Source organism: Lontra canadensis, unplaced genomic scaffold, assembly GCF_010015895.1.
Source record: "Lontra canadensis isolate GAN:19392208 unplaced genomic scaffold, GSC_riverotter_1.0 scaffold89, whole genome shotgun sequence".
In the NCBI taxonomy this organism is placed as follows: domain Eukaryota; kingdom Metazoa; phylum Chordata; class Mammalia; order Carnivora; family Mustelidae; genus Lontra; species Lontra canadensis.
The window spans coordinates 3,382,556-3,404,859 of NW_022631083.1; the positions used below are offsets into that span (position 1 = coordinate 3,382,556).

Below are 22,304 nucleotides of genomic sequence, written 5' to 3' on the forward strand. Positions count from 1 at the left end.
ATCCCATCACGGGATCCTCAAGGAGGAACTACAGGGATAGAAGAGAGATCACTGTCTGTTAGGGGCTGGACGAGTGTGGGGAGGGAAACAATGAACTTTCGGGGGATGATGAAACTGCTTATGTCTTAATTGTAATGGTTATAAAACTACGTATGTCTGTCAAATCTGGAGAACGGGGCGCCTGGGTGGCTCAGTCATTGGGCATCTGTCTTCAACTCAGGTCATGATCTTGGGGTCCTGGGATCGAGCCCCACATCGGGCTCCCTGTTCAGTGGGAAGCCTGGTTCTCCCTCTCCCACTCTCCCGTTTGTGTTCCCTCTCTTGCTGTCTCTGCCAACTAAATAAATTTTTAAAAAATCTTTAAAAAAACTATACACTAAAATGGATACTTCTCCTGTACAGACATTTTAACCATGACAAAAAAGAGGAAGCAAACGAGACTGGATCTACATAGATATTCGCTTTCTAGCAACAACCTAAATGTTGTTATGGTGGTGGTTAAATAAATATGGCAATCACGATAGAACATTGATAGCCATTAAAAATCATTTTCTACCCCCAAATGTAACAATACAAGAAAATGCCCATGTTGTTTTTGGACGAAAGCAGGAAATGGGAAACAAAGCTATATACAAACTGGTCTTAAGGAACACAAATGCACACCTCACTATATGGATATTTACGATGCAGCGGGAACGCCACCGGCTGGCCTCCCTCCTCTTGCTGTGTCTCAAGGTTCCCGTGACCGGCGCTGCTCATCCATCACAGTGCACTGGCCGCGTGGACACACTGCAGACGCCCCACCAGCCCAGGGCAGCAGAAGGGACTAGGTGACGAGCGCCAGTGTGTGGGATTTTAAACAGGATTATAAAGTGGCACGAAACTAGAAATAGTGGGCAAACAGACCAAACCAGCACTTTATTTTAAAAAGTTTTATTCTGCAGATTTAGAAATTTGAGATTTTTTAATAACTGCAAAAGAAATTCAGTCACACCTAATGATTAACAGAATGTAGTGGTGTATTATCTAAACAGAAATCGTGCTGATGTGCCATAATAAATTGTCTATTAGTAAAAAAATACACTTTCGGGCACAGCATGGTATCACAAATTACAGTCAGGGTACTTTTCAGGAATTTAATCAAACTAGAGAATTCTGAGTAACTGTATCTTTTAAATGCAGCACTTAAAAATGTAACAACTCTGTGCATTCTTTTTCTTAAAAAAAATGACCTTGTATGTGTCATAGAAATGCTGCTTTATTGCTGCAGAGGTCAAAGTTCAAGGCTCGAGAGGTACAGGAGAGAAATACAAAGGTAGCCTTAAGAAACTCAGTTTTGTTTATGTATAAAAAAGGTAAAGTTTATAAAAGTTAATTTACAAACCAAGAACAAAAGTGGTATGCACGCATTATGTACAAGCATCCTTAAAACGTCAAAATTTTCAAATGCATAGCCAAAAGAACAGAAAACCACCACTGCCCCTTGGAGGGGAAAAAAAAAATCCCCAAATCACACCATTATTTTCTTCTGGGTGATTATACATTTCTGAAACCACCAAATCCACAATTTACTCAATCTTTTTCATGATACAGTATCTAGATGCGCACAAAAGCCATAAAAACTTAGTAATACACGGAAAGAATGATCTAAGAATTAAAAACATGAGGGTAAGGCATTCCTGCTGGTTAGTTTGTCTGTGGTGATATGGTTAATTTATAGATCCGATGAGGCCACAGAACCAGTCTCACATGCTTTGGTGTCCTTCCCTAAAAAAATGTGTTTTCATATACAATAAGTAATTGTCTTCACTTCACTCCCTACCCCCCCCCCCCCCAAAAAACTGTAAATTTCCCTTGCTGTACATTTCTGTTAAATTCACTACACTGGTTTATATGGTCCAGTATGTTTTTTAAATGTGTGCACATTACCTCATGCATAATAAAATAAAATGTGTATGCCAGGCCAGGGCCATAATAAAATTTGAAACAGTGTACTTTGGAAAGAATAGAACTCAAATGCACCCCATTTACTGGCTGGTATTTTAACGGAAATCAGTAGATGAAGTAAGCAGTGACCATAAAAAAGTACAAAAATCATTACAAAGCAAACCATCTCTGACCGTGCGGCCAGCGCCGCTGGCTTTCCCTCCACAAACACGCAGAGTGCAGCATGTTCTCGGGCCGCAGTGCAGGCGCGTGCTCACTAATCTTCATCTGTTCAAATAAAATGCTTAATACTAACAAACTGCAGTATCAATTCTAAGAAAAGTATAATACTTGATAGAGTGTTTCCACTTAGATTTAGTAAGTTTAACCCAGTTTCACATTATTTAATCAAGTTCCTATATTTTAAGAATTAAAAGTGGTCAATCAGGACAGAAACACAGTTTGCTCCAACAAGGTAATTTGGATCTCCAGGAAGACACTTGTTTTGCCAGGTTTTAGGATCACCTAGAAGAGAAAAAGAAGTTTCTGTCATTTGCAGTTGGTGAAACCACTAGCCAGGATGCTGTGTAATCACGGGCAAACACGAAGACATACTCAGATACAGTTCTCTCCTATTTCTTTAGCATGTGCACTTGTATCAAGACTCTAGGTGCTGTACTTCAATGAGGACCCACGGGAATCTAAGGACTCAGAGCTGTTTCAGATTTCTCTTTTACTGTGTTTCCATGTTCATGCCTTTTCAAACAGTGAACAGAAGCTGGGGCGATCATGTATGCCTGAGGTAATCCCATGCCCGGGTCCACATGATTATTAACAGCACTTCTGAAAGCTGAGGCAAAAATGGTACGCTCACCCATGTGAACTGAGTAGGAGAATATTATTTCTAATACTCAACTACGGACCAACATATGAATGCCTGAAAGTTCTGCAGAATATAGTCCCCTTTACAAACATTTTTTAAAAATTTAAAAAAATAAAAATCAGTTGAAGTCTGGACCAAGAGTTTCTCAGCCTCAATGTTAGCTGTACAACAAAATCACTCACATAGTTCTGAAAACTCATCAACTGCTGAATCTGAATCGGGGCTTGGAATCTGAATTTAACAAGCTCTTGGTGATCTGAGATCTGCAGCGAGAGCTAAGAAGCCCCAGAGAGTGGTCACAAGTATGAAGGCTGGGATGACTATATGTCATCTAAGATAAGTGATGTTGAAAGCTGCTGACTTTGCCTTCCTTCTGCACCCCCGCGGGACGATGTCTGGGGATGTTTTTGCTTGTCACAACTGACATCTAGTGACTAGAGGCAAGGATGCTGCTAAACAGCCCACAGTGCACAGGACAATTCTTATAACAAAGCATTATCATCTGGCCATAATATCAACAGTGCTAAGGGTGACAGACCCTGCCTACACCGAAAGGGTCTCTGAGTCATGATGGGCCCAGCAGTTTAAAACAGAGTGATTAAACAGAAGCAAAATCACTTCACAAATATATAGGGGCTTATGCTGTACTGCAGATAACAAGCGTCTTTAGGAAATGAAGTAGAGCTATGACAACTCTTTAGAAGTAAATAAAAAATCTTAACTTTAGGCTCCAGTTCCCTTCCAATATACAAACTTTTGCTGGGATTAAGTCAGTCATCATCAAAATCTACCCTTGACTTTTTGAACAGAAACTCAGAGGAACAAAGCATTCTAAAACCATACAGGATTATACAGATGTACATTTCTGCTCTAGGTGAATGTACTCACATTTAACACAGGAAAAAGTTGTTTCAATCTAACAAAATAACTCATGTTCTGTGGCATAAGATACAGAACAAATAGAGAAATCACTTATTTTAAGATTAATATCTGGGGGGAAAAATCGCTACAAAACAAGTAACTGCAACAGTTACTTTAAAGCTTCTCATCCTAATTTGTTTAGAAACGATCAGAGCTCATGCTACAACCTGAGTTTCAGAATATGTTTAAAATGCAGTTTCATTAATATTCACTCAAACTAGGCTAATAAAATGCTTTTCCACTGGTGGAGTCCCTGAGGAAATAGCTCTACTATCTAGTGTGTTAAAGTTAATTTATTAGCTTTCTCCAGAAAATGGTCTACTTGTAGATATCAGGAAATACATATTTATAATACAATTTTTAATCTTGGGTAGTAACAGAATATGTTCCTGTAATCTTTGTATCCTAAAGCTCCATTTCATATTAAAACTGTATAATGCTCACCTGATTTACTAAAAATTCAGAAACAAAATTTTAAATTCTTGTTTTTCTATATGAGGTTCAATTAAAGTGATCTATACCAAAAATATAGAATGTTTCAACTGGTAACTGATGTAGTCACCCAAGGAAGTGAGAAATATGAAAATGCAATGGAAGCTTTGAAGCTATGATCTTAAGAGCAAAAAGCCATTTAAAAGTAGTGTGTTTAATAGAAGATATTTAGAGTTTTACACTGAGAAACCATGGCCGAGTATGATCACAGTGGAAGGTACTTTTTGTCTTTCAAGTTTCTCTGGTGTATATACTTTGTAGGCTGAGAAATTAAAGAATGGTAACCAAAACTAGAAATTACTGTATAAAGGAATCCAATCATTTTAGTAAGAAGATAAAAGCACCTATATATGTAGGGCAGTAATAGTTCTCCCACTGCATCTTAATAATTTTAACAGAACAAATAATTTTCTTGAACACCAAGAAAGAATCAACCTTTGGCCAAATCATCAATGTTTAAAAGGAAGAAACTTCTGTACCTTTCCACATTCATTTATGTACCACAAAGAAACGTTAAAACACTGGTGATGCCTACAAGGCCACAGGAACGGAGGTAGAGATTTGCTCACGAACAGCATGGGTAGCTCCAACAGCCCAGGGATTAATCAATGACAGTACCCAAAGCCCCCAAAGGACAGAGTGAAGACAGCATACCCGACGAGGAGTCGGATGATTTTAGAGCAAAAGACCAACCGTCAGGGGTCATGGACGCACAGTGTGGTAAGCGCAGCTCCACGGGCTTCAGGAACTTGAGGCCATGGGGCCCACACATCACTAAGGGGCTCAGCAGTGTCTCACCTGCGGTCAGGGAGGGGGTAAGGGTGAGAGGTTAGATGGCCATCTTTTCCTTCTAGACCACAGTTCTCCTCACGCCCCCTTCTGATGACATGCTTTAAAGCCAAATGCAGTTAATTCTCTACAGACACAGTGACCAAGAAAAAGAAATGACAAATGTGTAATCCAGAATTTTCTAGTAGCCACTTTAAATAAAAAACAGACAAAATAAATTTTAATATTTATGTAACCCAATATATCCAAAACATTATTATTTCAACACGTAATCAATATAGTGAATTTCTGCATTTCAGTGTGTATTTTTACACTTTCCAGCACATTTCAATGCATAACAGCCACAGGTAATTTAAGAAACAAAACAGATGAACACAGGGGAAGGGAAGGAAAAATAAAATAAGATAAAAACAGAGAGAGAGGCAAACCGTAAGAGATTCTAACTATAGAAACAAACTGAGGGTTGAGATGAAGGGGAGGTAGGTGGGAGATAGGCTAGATGGGTGATCCGCATTAAGGATGACACTTGGGTTGTGATAAACACTGGGTGTTATATGTAAAGTGATGAGTCACTAAATTCTACTCCCGAAACACTGCACTATATGTTAACTAACTTGAATTTAAATAAAATCTTGAAGGAAAAAAAGTGAAAAACTAGGTAGAAAAAAAATTATTACATGAAAACTTCTTGCAAAAAAATTAATCTGGGAATCAATTTTATGACAAAGTAGAGAATATGCACGTAATAGACAGGAACTTTGCCCCAGCTTAGTAGTGTTATAGTCATTTTTATGATTTTTAAAATAACCTGTCATTTCCTTACTGTCACAACAAAGATAATACTAGCCCATTAGGACTGCATTTCAAAACTGCTTATGTCTATCACCTCTCCTTTTTAAGTTTTCAGTGAAATAGTATTTTATTTTGTATCTTTCGTTTTCAATGAAATTTTTAACCAAGGATGTAAAATTTAAAAAACAAAAACCCCAAACGTAGCTACAGGTTGCTGGTGGCAACTACATTATATCATGAGGTTTTTGTAAGATATGTTCAAATATACTTTTTACAAAAGCTACTTATAGGGCACCTGGGTGGCTCAGTTGGTTAAGCGTCTACCTTTGGCTCGGGTCATAATCCCAGCATCCTGGGAACGAGCCCCATGCTGGGCTCCCCACTCCGAGAGGAGCCCGCTTCTCCCTCTCCCTGCCACTCCCCCGGTTTGCATATGCTTTCTGTCAAATAAATAAAATCTTAAAAAAAAAAAAGTTACTTATATCTGGTGTTTTAAATGTATTTGCTGCAGACCTGGTTTAAACAATTCATGCAGGGCCCACTTATGTTAGTATTCCACAAAATGTAAGAAACTGAGCTAAAGTGACATATTTAATTAAGGAAGTAAAGCAACTGCTACAAGATTCCAAAAGAAGTCGTCACACAGTTCATCACATCGTCTTGACAGATCCAGAAAGATTATGAAACAAACAAACAAACAAACAAAACAGCTTTCCTAGATTCGTTCAAGTTCAGAAACACGCACGGTAATACTCGATAGGGATATGTTGTTTACTCTGCTGAGTCTCACCGGGGGCAGGGGTGGGAGATGAGCACCTGCCCTAAGACATTTCTATTCTACAATCAGGTGACAGGCATGGAGCAAAGCCTTTCTGAGCGGGTGTTACCTAGACCCATCTCCAGAGATTCAGGGGGTGAATGGCTCAAAGACAGATTTGGTGAGCTCTGCTAAGACCACCCAGCAGACAAGTGGAGGAATGCCCAAAGGCCTGTCACCTGTCAACACTGTCACTTTCACACTGAAAGTAGAGCCCACCATGTGGAAAGTCTAGTGTGCTCGCGATGCCAGTCCAGGGCACACTCATTTGTGCTCATTTGAGGGGCCTTCCCTGTGGGAAGAACATGCTGGGGTTGGCAAAGTAGAAAAGGGGTCCAGATTATGCTCTCAGCTGAGCACTACAAGCTTTGAAGAGCACAGAAGGCAACTCTAATTATTAAAACTGCACAGAAAAATAAACACACTTACCTTTCTCCTTATCCAAAGGTGGGAGGATGCTGTTGTCTCGACAGACCTTGAAATAGATTTCCTGCTCAATTCCCTCAGGAATGGCTCCTTGTGGGATAATTATACTAACGCCAGTTTCTATGGAACTCAACACCCCGCCATTGCTGTTAAACACGCCTCGGGCTGTGGCCACCACAGTATGACCATCCTCATCTTCATCTTCTTCCACAGCTGAAGGGCTGAGAGTTCAGTAACATCAATGAGTAAACCCCCAACAACACACAGGCGTTCCCACTATGACTCTAACAGATGGTTTCATTTTATTTTATTTCTCCATATAATCAAGAAGGTAAGCTTTCAGTGACACGTTTTACTCACAGGAAGGATAAATCCTATTCCTCCCGGAGAAATCAATTTCACGTTTGAAGATAACTACTCAATTTCCCTCATTACTAATTTTTGCAAGCAGAATGTACAAGGCCCAACCATCTTGCTCGCCTAACTGCTATGGTTCACTGGATTTAAGAAACACATTTTCACAACCACGAAGCTCGTGTTTTACAATCAGCAGTCACGGCTTAATTGGCAGCACTTTTTCTCCTTCTTAGTGATATACACACAGTGGTGCATTTATTTCCCAACGGAGGGCATCTGAGACCTGGTAAGTACTCATCAGGTTCTCCACCTCCCTGGGAGTCAGTGCCGTGAGGTAAGACTTTGGTGTGGGTACGCCTCAAAGCACCCATGAAGAAAAAAACAACATATTCACTTCGTACATAAAGAATACCAAAGACCGAGGGGATGTGATATCAATGACTGCTTCAAAAATGTAGGCTATCAAGACTTCTTGAAGTAAAATTTTAAGTTCACAACCTGAAGGTGAGCAGAAAGGCGGAATGACACAGTAAGCGTGTGAAGGGAAGCTGTAGCTTCATTCCCGCACAACCAGAACATCAGGGACAGTGCTGGTGTGTGTGAGGAAGAACAGGCTTCCCATCCCCCACTAAGGGAAAGGTTCACAAAGAGAAGGGGGCAACACATTTCCATGAGCATTCTTGCTCTCTGGACGCAGAATGAAGGTGGCCCTCCTGGCCGCAGGTTCTGCCTGCTGGTACTTCTATTTCAGCGGGCGGCCTGGCAATGTAAGTGGTTTGGGGAGGCTGAGGCTGAGGCTGAGGCGAAAAAGAGTGGACAAGAACACAAATGCTTATGTTTTTGAGAGATCCTCACCAGGCCAAGGTTAGAGGTTATGGAAAGCTGTGGTTGGTTGAGTAAGGGCTCTGAGGTCAGACGACCAGGGACTGCCAGATGTAGGCCCCCCTCACCCTAGCTGCGTGACTCTGCCCAAACCACAACGTCACTCATCCTCAGTCCTTGGTAAAACACAGATAACGACAACACCTACTGTCCATATGTGGTCGTTCGCTGTATTACTTTATTAACATTATCTTGTACCTCTTGCAGGACCTTTCACCTAACAGCATTCGTTGCAATAACACTGTGGTTTAAATAAAAACATTAAATAATAATGTTGGCTTAACAGTAACATTCGGCTTAAAGTTGAAGTTAAAATATTCATTTTAAGTCCCAAATCACAGAAACTACATCCACACTCACATTAGACAAATCGTAAGACAAAGAAAAAGGCAAAACGCTTACCTCACAGGAACAGCTTTAGGCACTGTGCTGATACTGTTCATTTGATACTTGGGCTTATCCGCATGGATGGAGAACGTGTCGACCCCACTGTCAAACTCAGGAGGCTGAGCTGCACCGTGTGGTTTCACAAGAGTTTGGGGAGAGGCGGGAGCTTTTGAAGCCAAGTCCGGCTTCTGTGCCGTCTCACTTGGCAGAAGGTTGTGGTTGAATTTAGGACTTTCAAACTTGCGCTCAAACGGCCGGGCGGAACTTGTATACGGTTTTGGTGTGAATCGATTATAGGCTGGAGCGACCGTTTTCTGAGTCTGTTCAGCTCCATTAACTGGAGCTTTATCTGGGAAACTTTTCTGGGGATAGAAAGTAGACTGAACAGTGTCTTCTCGGTTTGGTGGTCTGAAAGTTGCTGGCTTATTCTGAGATGGAGGTGGTTCTGGTTTGGACACTAAAGAATTCTGAAAATCCAGGGACACCGAACTACCTGAAAAAATAAACATATATAAACACTTTTAAAACTTCCTCCAAGAAGTTTAACAGCCCATCTGGTATCTCTTCCATTTTAACTTGTCTTGGTACTAGAGCTGAGGCCCAGGTCAGGGTCCCCACTGTTAGAAGATGGCTCTTGAGCCTCGGTGGCTGTGTCTGACATTGAGCGACCAGGAACAGGATGGACACATTGTGGCGCTTTAGCGTGTCCTGCTGCCTTGGAGACAGGGTCATGCTACTACGAGTCCAGGCCTCCAGAAACGGGTGGCTGAGTTGTCCCCTCTCCAACATCCGTAACAAAATACAAACAGAATGACAATACAGCTATATTAAAAAAAAAAAAAAAATCAGCACTATAAAATTCATCTAACTAAAGTCAAAAGGAAAGCCAAGGAATGAGAAATGCTATTTACAACCTGTATAATTGTATGGAATTAGGATCTAAAACCTTTGAAGAACTCCTATACACCCACAAGAATATTCTACCAAAGAGAAGATGGGCAAAGCTCTGCAGAGGCAACAACAGAAGTGAAGGTCGGAACCCTGGGTTACAGGATACTCAACCTCACTATTAGGAAAATGCAAACCCAAAATAAACCCCAAATACCATTTCACCCCCATTAGACTGGCAACACTTCACTTTGGTAATGCCAAGAGTTGGCAAAGATGTGGAAGAGGAATTTCCATGTATGGCTGGCGGCGGTATAAAGTAGTATCAACTGAATTCTAGCAATTCATTCAGAAAAAAAATAACATCAACACTATACAGTCTTTCAGAAAAAAGAGAAAGAGGGGAATATGTCCTCAGCTCTCTTTTATGAAACTAGCACAACAATGACAGCAAAACCAGACAGGGACATCATTAAAAAGTAATAAACCCAAATTCCTTATGAACACAGCAATATATTTTACTACATTAACAGAACAAAGAAGAAAAAGTTATGATCACCTTAAGGCATGTGACCAGATGCTTTCAGCAAACCACAAGGGAATAGAAGGGAACATCCAAAACATAATAAAGGGTAGCTCTGAAAAACCACAAAAAACCAATAGCTAATGTGTTAAGGGAGAAATATTAAATCTTTTTCTCCCTAGGATGGGGAAGCAAAGATGTCTGCTCTCATCACTTCTACTCAACATTTTACTTGAGGTCCTTGCCAGCACAAAAAGGCAAGAAAAAGAAATAAAAGGTGTTAAGAATTGGAAAGAATTAAAACTTCATCAGCAGATGTGAGTGTGGAAAGAAAATACTAATATGGGGTAATGTCAGTCTACCACTACAACCAGCTCATCTGGTTGAAGACTTGGCCTAGAATTTGATTCCTTCATAAATAATTGAGAAATGTCTATAGTAGAAAAAGGCAATAGAAGAATGATAAACCATGATTCTTAGGGTAAAAGAGACAACCCTTTTTTTGAAAGGGCCAAATAAGACAAGGGGCATTTGGAGGTGAAGTCAGCAGTCCCCCTTTCAGGGAGTCTGATGGAAGGCAAAGAGACACAGACAGTTTGAGGAGGCAGCAAGAACAAAGCAAGGTGCTCTGAACAACGGAGTAGTGAGCTGCACACATCTGAGGGCAGAGGGAAAGGAAAAGATGAAGCAAGCAGGAATGCGGGAGAGGAGCCGCACCAGTGGCCCAGGGAGAGAGAAAGCATGGGTAAGGGGAAATAGTTACTGCGCAGAGATCTGTGAAGGAGAGTGAGGGCAAAACCGCAGGGGCGCAGCTGTTAAAATGAATCTACTGGAGCTGCTGGCCCCCTTGCTGGGATTCTGCCACAGTACCTAACTATAAGATGCTGAGGGACACATGTTACGTGGAACTTTATAGCTTTCCTATATCCACGTGTGAAGAAGGAACATGATTTTTACAAGCCACCGAACATTTAGACATACTGGCAAACAAATACTATTTCTAAAAACTGAGCTGTGCTAGTAAAGGAGATTAAAATCTATTTAGCTTGTCTGATACGATGGTCATAGTCCTAAAAACTGGAGATACACTTTTACTTAACCAAAACCCTTAGTTTTCATTGTTCCCAGGCTAAAGGTTTTAAGCATATACATTTTAATGAAAAACCCTTCAAGAATTCGATTTTGTGTTACTCTATTACAGCAGTAATGCCAACTTTTGAACTTCCTACCTTCACCATGTGTCCCCTTGGCATGCGTGTGGAGGGCGAGAGAGGAGCTGGTACTGGGCTGAGCAGGCTGGGCGTACTGGGAGGGCAACGGGGGAGGAGGAGGTGTGGCCTGGACGGGCTCATAGCGCTTCTCACCAAATGATCTATCCATGCCATCAGCTTCAGGAGATTTTCCCCTGTAAGGAAATGAAGACAACGCCAACATATGAAAATGGATTTACATTTACAAAACAAGTTCTCATTCCCCTAAGTATCCCTGAGTTTAAAAAACAAAAGTCTAGAAACTTCACAATTTATTCTTAGGAATATAAATGGTTAACTCCACCCAAATATACAAACAAATTCAACCATTTATCAGCACGAGAAATGTAAGACAGCACAGATACTCCAAGAATATTAGTAAAACATCCAGAAATAGCAACCAAAAGGCAGATGAAATTTTGGGTATACTTGTAATTTTGTGTCACTTACAAAAACCAGTAATAGTTGAGAGGTTTGAGAAGGTCTTCCAAATATTTTGAAAAACATGTATTGGCCCAAATCTTCCTTAGATTCATTTCTGATTTTGTATCTAAGGTACAAAAAGCCTTGGCTGCTGGCATGTTCAGAGCACAACAAAAAATGGTCTTTCAGACCAGAGTTTGGCAAATTTTTTTATCATAAAGGGCTAGACAGTAAATATTGTTGGCTTTTGGGGCCATATAGGCTCTTGCACAATTACTCAAACTCTGCCCCAACGCAGCCTTAATATGCAAATTAAATGGGTGTGGTTGTGTTCCAGTGACACTAAAAACACTGGACATCTCTCACTTGGCAATTGCCCTTAATTTACTAGATCCATTTTTTGTTCCAACAACTGCTGGAGTAGCAGACATTGCTTGACTCTACAAGGCTCATTTAAGTCAAATTGTGCCACGTGTGCTTATTTTTCCAGATCGCCAATTGTTAATATGTAACACATAAAATTCAAAAACAAAAGAAATCTTAAAAATAGACCCATAATTACAACACTGCCATCTAAACCTTTGCAAAGAGCCAAAGCCGCACTGGCTTTATGTGCACAAATAAAACAGACATTTGGAGAACGTATTTTCACAGAAAATTTCATTGACGAAGTCTAGTCTTGTGATTATCTTTAAAATGACGCTGTTACGTTGCTTTCAGGCTCTTACGCAAAGCACTTCAAGACTTTAAAATCTGAGAGTGCACATAATGCCAGTGACGCAGTGAGGGACACCTTATGTAACAGCCTCACATTAATGCCAGTCTTACCACTTGACGCTCCTTTTCAAGTAGTCATAGCTAGCGTAAGAGCCAAGAAATCTAGGTGACGGCAAAGCAAGCGCAATAGAAAAACGAAAGGAAACGGTCAATCTAACTAAGTACATTTGCAGCAAATGGAACTCAAATGTCATTTTAAAATAGCAACCAAAAAAATACACATCCACCGTTTCAGAAGAATTTGATCTATAAAAAAAAACAACACTAACTCTCATGTAAGCTAGGAAAATCACCCGTAATTACAATACAGTAACAGACCCTGCCCGCCCACCTGCCCGCCCTCCACATTTTCACTGCGCAGCTAGTGAGTAGCAAGGTACGTGAGCTCTACTTCTCTTCCACCTCTGCCGTTTGCTTCACTTGCTAGTGGTGAGTAAAGAAGTGAGCTAAATAAAGGAGGGACAGTAGGAATAAGCAGCAGGCTCTGAAAAAGAATGAAATGCTCCACTGAAAGAAGAGGGCCAGGCAAAGAGATCCTTAAGTGGACAGAAGCAGCGCTCCAGCACACCGGCTGCCGGGGCCCCCAGCGGGGTAACCAGGAGCGGGTGAGTGGAAACAGGCCTGCTCTGAAACACGGCCGGCGAACCTGCGCTCCTTCCTGGCAAGCCCTCATGCGTCACCAGTCCCAGAGCTAAGTCCTGGGATGGGTGGAGCCCACTGCTAAAGCAGCCATGCTTGAATCTCACAGCTTCTCTCACAGGCACACAGAAACCACCTAACCGCAATCTTACTTAGTTCTTAAAAAGCTGAAAATTGCTAACATTTATTTTGAGACCTGGAAGTCTCACAGTAAGTGTTCTCTTCAGAGAGACAGATTCTAGTGCCAGTAAAATTCCTCCTTGCACTGAAGAAACCGAGTCTCTAGGCGGGGACAGGTGCACATCCCCAAAGGCACTTTGCTCTTCCAACCCCGTGGTGGGATCCTGGAAACTCCTCACCACCTGTGAAGACGAACAGCCGGGCCACTATTTCCAAATCACCCCAGTTCCAACCCACCTCTCTAGAATTATAAGCCAGGCAATAGCTACCTGCTTTCTGGGGGTCTGTCCTACGCTAGCAGACTTCTCCCCTCTCTTAACTCCTACCATGTTTGAGGTGTGTTTTTAAGTTAAATGTAAGCACATATTATCCGGAAGAAGATACCTTTGCTATTTCTATATTTTACTTTAGAAAATAAAGGCCTGCAGGCAGTGTCCTCGTGACAAAAAACAGTAAATGGTTTTGAAATACAGGACAAAAAGGGTCATATATTTTAAATGATTTCCTTGTTGTTGAAGTTGTCTTAATTGGGCACAAGCATACAACAGCACTAGAAGAGAGAGATGCAGAAACACCTCCTCTCTCGGTCATCCTTTCTTATTCCTCATTCCCCTTCCCAATGCTCTACCCACCGGATACCCACACGGGGAAACGCAGCACAACTATGAAGAGTTTTCACTTTATGACAGCCACAAAAGAAGGAAATGTAAACTGGTGTCCATCTTAAGTCACGCTTTGCTGCTCCCACAACACTCACAACAGGAAACAATAAAAGCAAACACTCAAGAGTCCTGGGCGTATTCACAAAGACAGATGTTATCTCTTTCTGTCAAAGGCATATACCCTTGAGAAATCTCTGACCAGCTAAAACTTGTTCCTCCCAGAGCTGTGTTAATGGAAAAGGGGGAAGCTGGCGCACTAGGACACTGGGCCCTGCACTGCTGAATCCCCACCCACCAAACACTAGGCAGAGTTTTAGACCCTGTCGGAAAATTATACATCACAAATATCTCACTAAGCCTTCTTTGTAGAAAACCCAATTAACGCAAAACCAAAAATGCTTCATCAGTTGATTCTCTGAAAAGACTTTTTATGTACTTTTTAGACCTAAATGTATTCTTTCAAGGCTATATTCTGTTTACCAAGTACAAAAATAAAATTTAAAAAATAAAATAAAATCTCTCTCCTTACACTACACCCTTGGACCTGCTTCTAACAAGGAATGTGGGAGGCCTGGGTGGCTCAGTCGGTTGAGTTTGGCTCAGTTGACCTTTGGCTCAGGTCATCATCTCAGGGTCCTTGGTATCATGCACCCCCGTGTTGCGCTCCTTGCTCAGCGAGGAGTTGGCGTCTCCCTCTGCCTCTACCCCTCCCCCATGCTCATGCTCTCTGTACCAAAAAAAAAAAAAAAAAAAAAAAAAAAAAAAAAAGGAAGAAGAAGAAGAATGAATGTGTTTAACTAAATAAACATGAGCTCACTAAGGCTTGCTGTCTGAGTCTGGATGTACTCTGCAGATGTACCGGGCACCTCTCCAGTGTTGCATTAGAGGAGGTTCACAACACTGGACACTGTCTGCATTTAACAATGTCCGCTGCAGCACTCAAAGTCTGCATCTGTAGTTCTCACAAACAGCTTTCTTCTCTAGACAAAGATTAAAATGGATGACAGTGGAAAAAAGGTTTTTAAAACTTCACCTCAAATGATGTCTAAGAAGAGAGTGGTAATTAAAATTAGGTTCTTTTAATATTAGAGGTTTTAAGGTTTATTCTAAACAAATTTCCACTCAGTTGTAAATAACAGTTAAATCCACATAATCCCAAGCATCTAATTCACTAAATATCTGGGTGCTTTGGAGCTTAGACACAAGAATGATTTGTGATGGCTTTTTGATGTGTCAAGTTGGGTAGGCCAAACTCCAACCCCCATCATTTGCTCAAACACTAATGTAGGGGCTACTGTGACAGGGTTTTATAGATATAATGCCTCTAGTCAGTTGAGTTCACTGGAAGATCTGCATGGACCCTTTAAAAGAGAACTTGGGCCTTCCCTGAACTCAGAGATTTCCAAACAGCTCTGTATCTGCTCTTCCTGTTCTGTGAACTCCCATCTCCCTTATCGGTAGGGTCCTATAATGGTGTAAACGAGTTCCTTGTAATGAATCTGCATCCGTTTCTCATTCTTATGGGTTTGTTTTGCTGAAGTATGAACCCACCTGTGTCTATGTGAGGTTATACATCCCTCCCTCAGTGAGAATACAATACCAATAAAAACCCCAAGAAAGCCAAGCATCAACGAGACCCCCAGCAGACAAGTCAACAAAAAGAACAGAACAAGGAAAAGAAACTCAGGTGCTGGGTCCTAGCTCTACCCCATCACGTCACCTCACTGGACCTCTGTTTCCTCATGCATAAAACTGGACCAGAAATCTTACCTTGGGAAAAAAAACTCTACTGCCCTCCTTCAAATAATGTTGCCCCCTGCCATGCTATTTTCTTATTTAAAAAGCAAAAACAGAAAAGAGGGAAAAGAACCAGCATTAAGTATGTTGCGCAGAGGGGAGACTTATGATTCACCTAAAACCCAGGGTCTTCAGTTTACTCCCTTACCTAAAAACACTGATTGCTAGAAACTATGGACAGTGCTAAATGACTAGAGCTGATAGAAATCATGTATTATGATCTTAACTTCCAAATACACTGAATTTCACATGATTAATTCTACTCTATGCAACTAAGCCTTTATGTCTCTTATTTTTAAAAGGTGAGTCTTAGGTGAAATAACTTACTTTGAAGAGTAATTAGAAAAATTTGGTTGATTCTGAGAATGAATTGGCTTGGCAGGCTCTGAGAGATGGCCAGCCGGAATGTGTGTAGGAGGCTTGTTTTCAAAACTTCTTCGGTCAAAGTATGAGAGCTGTTTTCGATAATATTCTTCATCCTCCTCAGGATCATAATGATTAGACCGAACAATATCTTCAGGTGGCTTCATCTGAGGTTTTTGAGGTTCTGGGATCCTAACAATGAATGACAAATGGAACAACTTTTTAGATGAGAATTTTACAGAGAAAATGGAATATATAGATATTTTATCTTGACCTTTCAACGCTATGATTATTCAAGGATCGAGCTGAGCAGTCCGATAGTCAAAATGGGCATTTCAAATACTCAGAAGGCAGCCCTCTTCTGGCTCCTGGAGCCTTTAACACAATCTAATAAGCTTGATAATGATCTGGTTAGAGCCTCATGGCAGGTTAGAAGCAGTTAACTGGAAAGAGAAAAGGGACATACAACTAAGTGGAGAACTTCCCAAAGTACTTACACCAATTTTAGCAACAAGTAGTAACTGAGAGAATTCAAGAACTTTAATCCAGGATCGATAAATGATTCTCATATAAGGAAATGGCTCTATATAGTCCAAAGTTCTAGAGGGCACAGGAAGCAGTAGGGAAGAAATTAAGTTGTTCAGCAAATTAAGAGAGGTCTTCTTCAATTTACGAGGGGATTATATCCTGATAAATCCAGAGGAAGGTGAAAATATTATTCAGTCAAAAATGTACTGAATACACCTAATTTACGAAATACCAACCATGGCTTAGCCTAGCCTACCTTGAATGCGTTCAGAACACATACTTTAGCCTACAGTTGGGCAAAATCATCTAATGCCAAGCCTATTTTATAATAAAGTGGTATTTCATGTAATTTATTGAATACTATACTGAAAATGAAAAAAAGAATGGTTGTATGGCTACAGAATGGTTTTAAGCGTGCTAGTCGTCTAACCCCCTGATCGTGTGGCTGACTGGGAGCTGCCCCTGCCCAGCATCAGCAGAGAGTACTGTGTCATATATGGGGGAAAAAAAGCAAAATTCAAAAAGTACAATTTCTACTGAATGCATATTGCTTTCATGCCAATGTAAAGTTGAACAATCATTAAGTCACATCACTGGAAGTTGGGGACTGTCTGTACATTGTTATGTATGCTGTGCTTCATGAATTTTAGAAACTTTGCCTCAAAAATAGATAAATAGGTTTCACACCAAAAAAGGGGCTAAGCTTTCAGTTATTACAAGTTTATTTTGTGTGAAACAACTCGTTTGCTAATGATACTGGCTAAAGGAGACCCCCCAGTAGTTTACATTATCATGAAAAGCACTAGACATCATTAAGAGGAAAATCTCTATGTTAGATAGTAGTTCCTCTTTATCACAAGCACAAATGTAAGCAAATTAAACACATGAGTTAGGCAGAAAAACTGTATTCAAACCCAGTCTGTCACTTGCAGTGTAACAAGACCCCTGCTCAGAGGGCTGCTGGCCAGGTTTCTCTCCTGGCTCCACCAAGTCCCAAAGCTACTCAACCTCTCTCAGCTCCAGTGCCTGCCTCTCTTTCAAACGGAAGAAAGGACCGTCCACCCACAGGGCACTGAAGTGTTTAGAACAATGGCAAGCATATGGCACGGGCTCACTAAATGATTAATTTTTGTTATTTTAGCCAAACTGAGTCTGTTTCTTTACCCCTAAAAGCCTAAAAGAGATTGCATGTCTAAAAGCACAAAACCAAAGAATGTAATACAAATATGAAAGGCTTTAACATTTTTTATTTTAATCGCTTGCTAGAAAAATATCCTTTTGAAAGACTTGATTACTAAAGGCGTAACAAAGATCTGTTACAGAAGACATAATCAAGACCTTCATTTTTCTTTCTAGGGCCACTGTCTTAGTTAAAAAGGCTGGTAGTTTTCATTTAAGGACAAACAAGGTCCTTTCCCTTTTCCTTCCTCTCCTCTACTTACATAGTAAAGAGGCTTCCTCACTGACTGGAAGGGTCAGACTCCAGGTCAGTTCCATGCCATGAACACCACAGGGCATACCCACCTGTACAGTGTTTTGTCGTGTTCACTGAACTGATTCTGAGGAGTGGCTTTAGGACCAATGATGGGAGCACCCGGGGGTTTAGATGCTACCTCTGGAGGCTGCAAAAGAGAACACAAACATGCCCCAGGAACAGATAATTTAAAAAGAGGCTTCATTTAAGCAGGGAGGGAGAGCTAGGAAGCATTCTGAACTGCTCCTTCACCGAAGGTGCCCGTGCATCCAAGGCAGGAAAGGCATGGTTACATGCTTACCTTAAAACCAGCAGTGTGGTTTTCATCCTTCTTGTTCTCCAATGATGCAGATCTTTTGTTTTCAAACATTTTAACTCTAGTGAGCACAGACTGGGGTTTCATTGCTGGATCTTCCTCCTCTTCAGTCAGAGTTGGGGGTGGAGGCAGTGGTTTGGTATTTGAAGGCAGAACTTCTGGCTTGTGTTGAGACGCAGGTATTAGAGGAGGGACAACTGCAGCACCATGGAGAGGCTCATAGTGGCCTGCTTTAGAGGTAAATCCTTGTGATGGTACTTGCTCGTAACTTCGTGGATATTGGTCAAAATACTGTTTGGGTTCAGGCGCCTTCGGGCCTGCTGAAGAATAGGACTGTGCTTCCGGTCTGTATCTAGTATGCATGTCATACCCGGGAGTTGGCTGCTCTTCATGTCGTAGGGTGGAGGTTCTGGGTGGCTGGTCAAAGCGTGGTCTGCTATCGTAGGGCAGAGAGGCTGGCTCTTCAAAACGTGGGTAATAGCCTCGTTCTGAGGACTCTTCAGGATGCTGTCTGGAGTCAGGGTCCCGAGGGTGCTGATTATCAAGAGAAGGCCGAGGCTGGTAGGGCTGTTTGTCATCATAATAGGACCACTGCTCTTCATAGGAAGGAATGCGCTCTTCGTAGCGGAGACGATGGTCATAGTTTCGAGAAAACTGCTCTGTGTAGCTTGACGAATCATATCTGTATGTGGGCTGCTCAAGGTCTCTGTTGGCTTGTTTCTCTACATATGGGGGTTGGGATTCATAGCTCAGATTAGGCTCTTTGTCTGGCCTCTGCCCTGCGTGACCGACAGCCGGCTGTTTCAAAACATGATTCTGTCTCATCATTTCCTCAGGATAGGGATCTTTTCTATATACCTGTATAAAATATTCATGTGTAAGTACAAAGGCTTGTTTTCAATTCTAACCTACTTTAATAGACAAAAATAGAATTTAGTATGTGAAAATGGTATGTTCTACCATTTATTACCAAGACAAGAAAGAGATTAGTGAGAAAGCTAGTTTAAGTGAAAGCTCAAAATTTATAATGCAGGTAGGGGGGCTTTTATGTTTTAGCATGTTCTAAATGAAAAGGGAGTTAAAGATAATTAATTATTAAATTTAGCAGAAAATTAATACACTGAACCGATTCCACTTGATTTGGACACCAAAAATAAAAATCGTAAAGAAATCTTATGGACACCAGAATTTACAAAACACAAAAATGCTTATGATGAGTCACAACTAGTATTATAAGGAATTCTGGAAAATAATAAAAGCCAAAAAATGAAAATAATAAAAACATTTAAGCACAAATCCCAATTAAAAAGCCTATTTTCAAATTATCAATATACCACCAAAAGCCATGCAAACTATAAAACTGAAATGATTCGTACTGATTTGAAAGCACTATGGAGTGTAAGCCCACAGTAAAAAAGCAAAAAAGAACACTTAAAGGGCAAAGCAAAAATGATCGTGTGCTAGACTGATGGAGAGCAACAAATGAGGGCAACACTGCAGCACAGGTACCTTTGCTGGATCTACATGCGACGGCAATGATGGCTCTTGATCTCTTAGCATTATGTGAGCTGCCTCAGTGCTTGGTGTTCTTAAAGAATCAGCTTGTGGTGAGTAAGAGGTGGAAGGAGCTGGGATGGGCCCCTCCAGTCTGACATTAGTTAAAGTGACATTATGGTTAACAGCAGAGGTTGATGATGCTGGGTTTGTTTCAGGCGAAAGGTAAGGGACTGGAGATGAGGCTTCTGCTTTCTGTGAAGTGTTTAAAATATTTTAAATATAGTGTTTTTGTTTACTGCTAACTTCCCACTTCCATTTATAGGGGTTGGCAGACATACATTTTAAGTGTGCTGAATAACAAAGCTATGACCTCACGTCCTCAGTGAAAAAAAAAAATTCAGTATACTACTGTGTAAGACGAACACACAAAGCTTAGAATTAAGTCCTTGGTATTCTCAAATCGAAATTAAAGATTAATTCTTAATCTGAAGAAAGGACAAAATATATTCTTCAACTCAATCACCACATTCTAAAATTTAATAATGCACCTCTAACTACAAAACGTTGAATGCTTGCTGCTTACCTGTTGAGAGGCTGTTTTAAATCCAGGGGAGTCTATTCTATGAATTGGTTGTGGCTGCGCTTGTGGTGAATAAGGAGGATATGTTTGGTTTTCATGATGCATCCCAGAGGAGTCCTCTCTTACAGGCTCAGAGGACCGTGTAATGGCAGACTCCGGTGGAGTCCCAACCTCATCATTAAGAGTTTCATCTAGTTCTTGATCAGTGTAGGCCCCGCCTTCTGTATCTGTGTCTTCATAGTCAGAAGTGTGTCTACTGTCCGTGCTATACATTGAGTATTCACTACCTGGGGCTGACAGGTAGGACAGACGATCATCATGCAAATCAAGGTCATCACTTGTAGCACCATCCGCCTGGGTCAAATAAAAGTAAATTAAAAATTTTATTCAGTAGTTCTTTAAGAGATGGCCTTTATTTTACAAGGGAGATTGAAAAGGATATTTTTCTTCGGAGAAATCACATCTATTTCTTGAAACTTCTGGCGAGGAAAGGTCAAGAAGATTGTACAAGCACACATGCAGACACACAGAGCATCCCTTGAGATCTGAAGGTCTTGGAAGAATGAAATTTTGGCTGCTTAGCCACGACAAAGCTGGACTCTGAGGCTCAGCCCCAGAGATCAATGAAGGAACCCTGACACCACTCAGGTTTACAAAACCTAATCAGTGTATCAGCCCAAAGCAAAGTGAAGAGGGAGAATGTTACCAAACCAAGCTCACATAAACAACGACACACTGACAGAACAGCGCATTTAAGAGTAACTATGAAAATAAATGCCACAGTTCAAGTTGAGTAAGAGCTTACATATATTTTTATAAATACATATAAGTATATATATAAAGAAAACAACTTTTTAAAAAGTTGGTATTTGGCCCTCAAGTTTTTCTAAAACAAAATGGAAAAGCATCATCACCTAAGTGCCAGCTGCCTCATTAAATTAAGAATTAACTGTCTTTACTATTTTTCACAGATGTATCCAATGGATGGTGAGTGAGAAATGCAATTATGTTCCTCTCATAAGTAATTAAGAGCTGAGTTGGTTTTTATTAGTCTACATTATCTTCTGAGTAGACCAGAAAGAAAATGAGAAGCATCTGAGGGAAAGGAATCTAAAGAACTGCATCAACAGGCTGCCATTGGATACCAGTTTGAAACCAGTACCTGGATTAATCAGAACAGTCCCTGAAGATCTTGCCTGGACATTGTGCCCAGCTGGGCACGAGAGTCGAAGGACCTGGAATCCAGAATTCAGACAATCTTCCTTCCATTTTAAGCATAGACTGAAGGACAAACAAGGCTTGAGCCGCCTGAATGGAACATTCCACACAGTCCTATGCTTGGCTCTCTTAAGAGCCTCATCCTGAGTGCTGCCCTCCTGATAAGAATAAATAAATGAATCTTTGAGGAAAATAAAAAGGAAGAGAAAAAAAAAGACTAGGGGATGTGAGGTGTCCCAGGGTCTCTGGTTTTCAACAGAGGACCTGCTGAGCTCAGGGAGCGAGAATTCCAGGGCTCTGCTCTAAGTTACAGCAGAGTCTCTCCCACTGAAATCTCAATGACTTCTCAACTCTATAATGGCTGCTGCAGAAGAGAAGTCTTTGCTATCTACTCTAACTTCTAATGCACCAGGGCTCTGGAAGACTATTACCCAGCAGCCAGCCAGGGAAATATTTAAGTCCTTGGGGAAGAATTAACTTGGAACTCACCAATCCACCTAGCTTTTGCAGTGGTATG

The 22,304-nt window shown here is 41.0% G+C and overlaps 1 protein-coding gene across 6 annotated transcripts in view; it reads right to left on the reverse strand.

Annotated features, from left to right (window-relative positions):
* Positions 1–917: 917 nt before the first annotated feature.
* The window catches only part of TJP1 (tight junction protein 1), a 245,234-nt gene continuing 223,847 nt past the window's right edge, over positions 918–22,304 (reverse strand). For 2 of the 6 annotated variants that reach the window (XM_032835972.1, XM_032835976.1), the window contains 10 exons: positions 20,573–20,923; positions 20,002–20,241; positions 18,478–19,350; positions 18,227–18,324; positions 16,139–16,366; positions 11,313–11,488; positions 8,688–9,165; positions 7,050–7,267; positions 4,877–5,020; positions 918–2,451 (listed from right to left, as the gene is read on the reverse strand). In XM_032835972.1, the coding sequence (XP_032691863.1) occupies positions 2,357–2,451; positions 4,877–5,020; positions 7,050–7,267; positions 8,688–9,165; positions 11,313–11,488; positions 16,139–16,366; positions 18,227–18,324; positions 18,478–19,350; positions 20,002–20,241; positions 20,573–20,923 (2,901 nt within the window). In that variant the 3' untranslated portion in view covers positions 918–2,356. The remainder of the gene's footprint in view (positions 2,452–4,876; positions 5,021–7,049; positions 7,268–8,687; positions 9,166–11,312; positions 11,489–16,138; positions 16,367–18,226; positions 18,325–18,477; positions 19,351–20,001; positions 20,242–20,572; positions 20,924–22,304) is intronic. The other 4 variants (XM_032835974.1, XM_032835973.1, XM_032835977.1 and 1 more) reach the window with 4 other exon arrangements.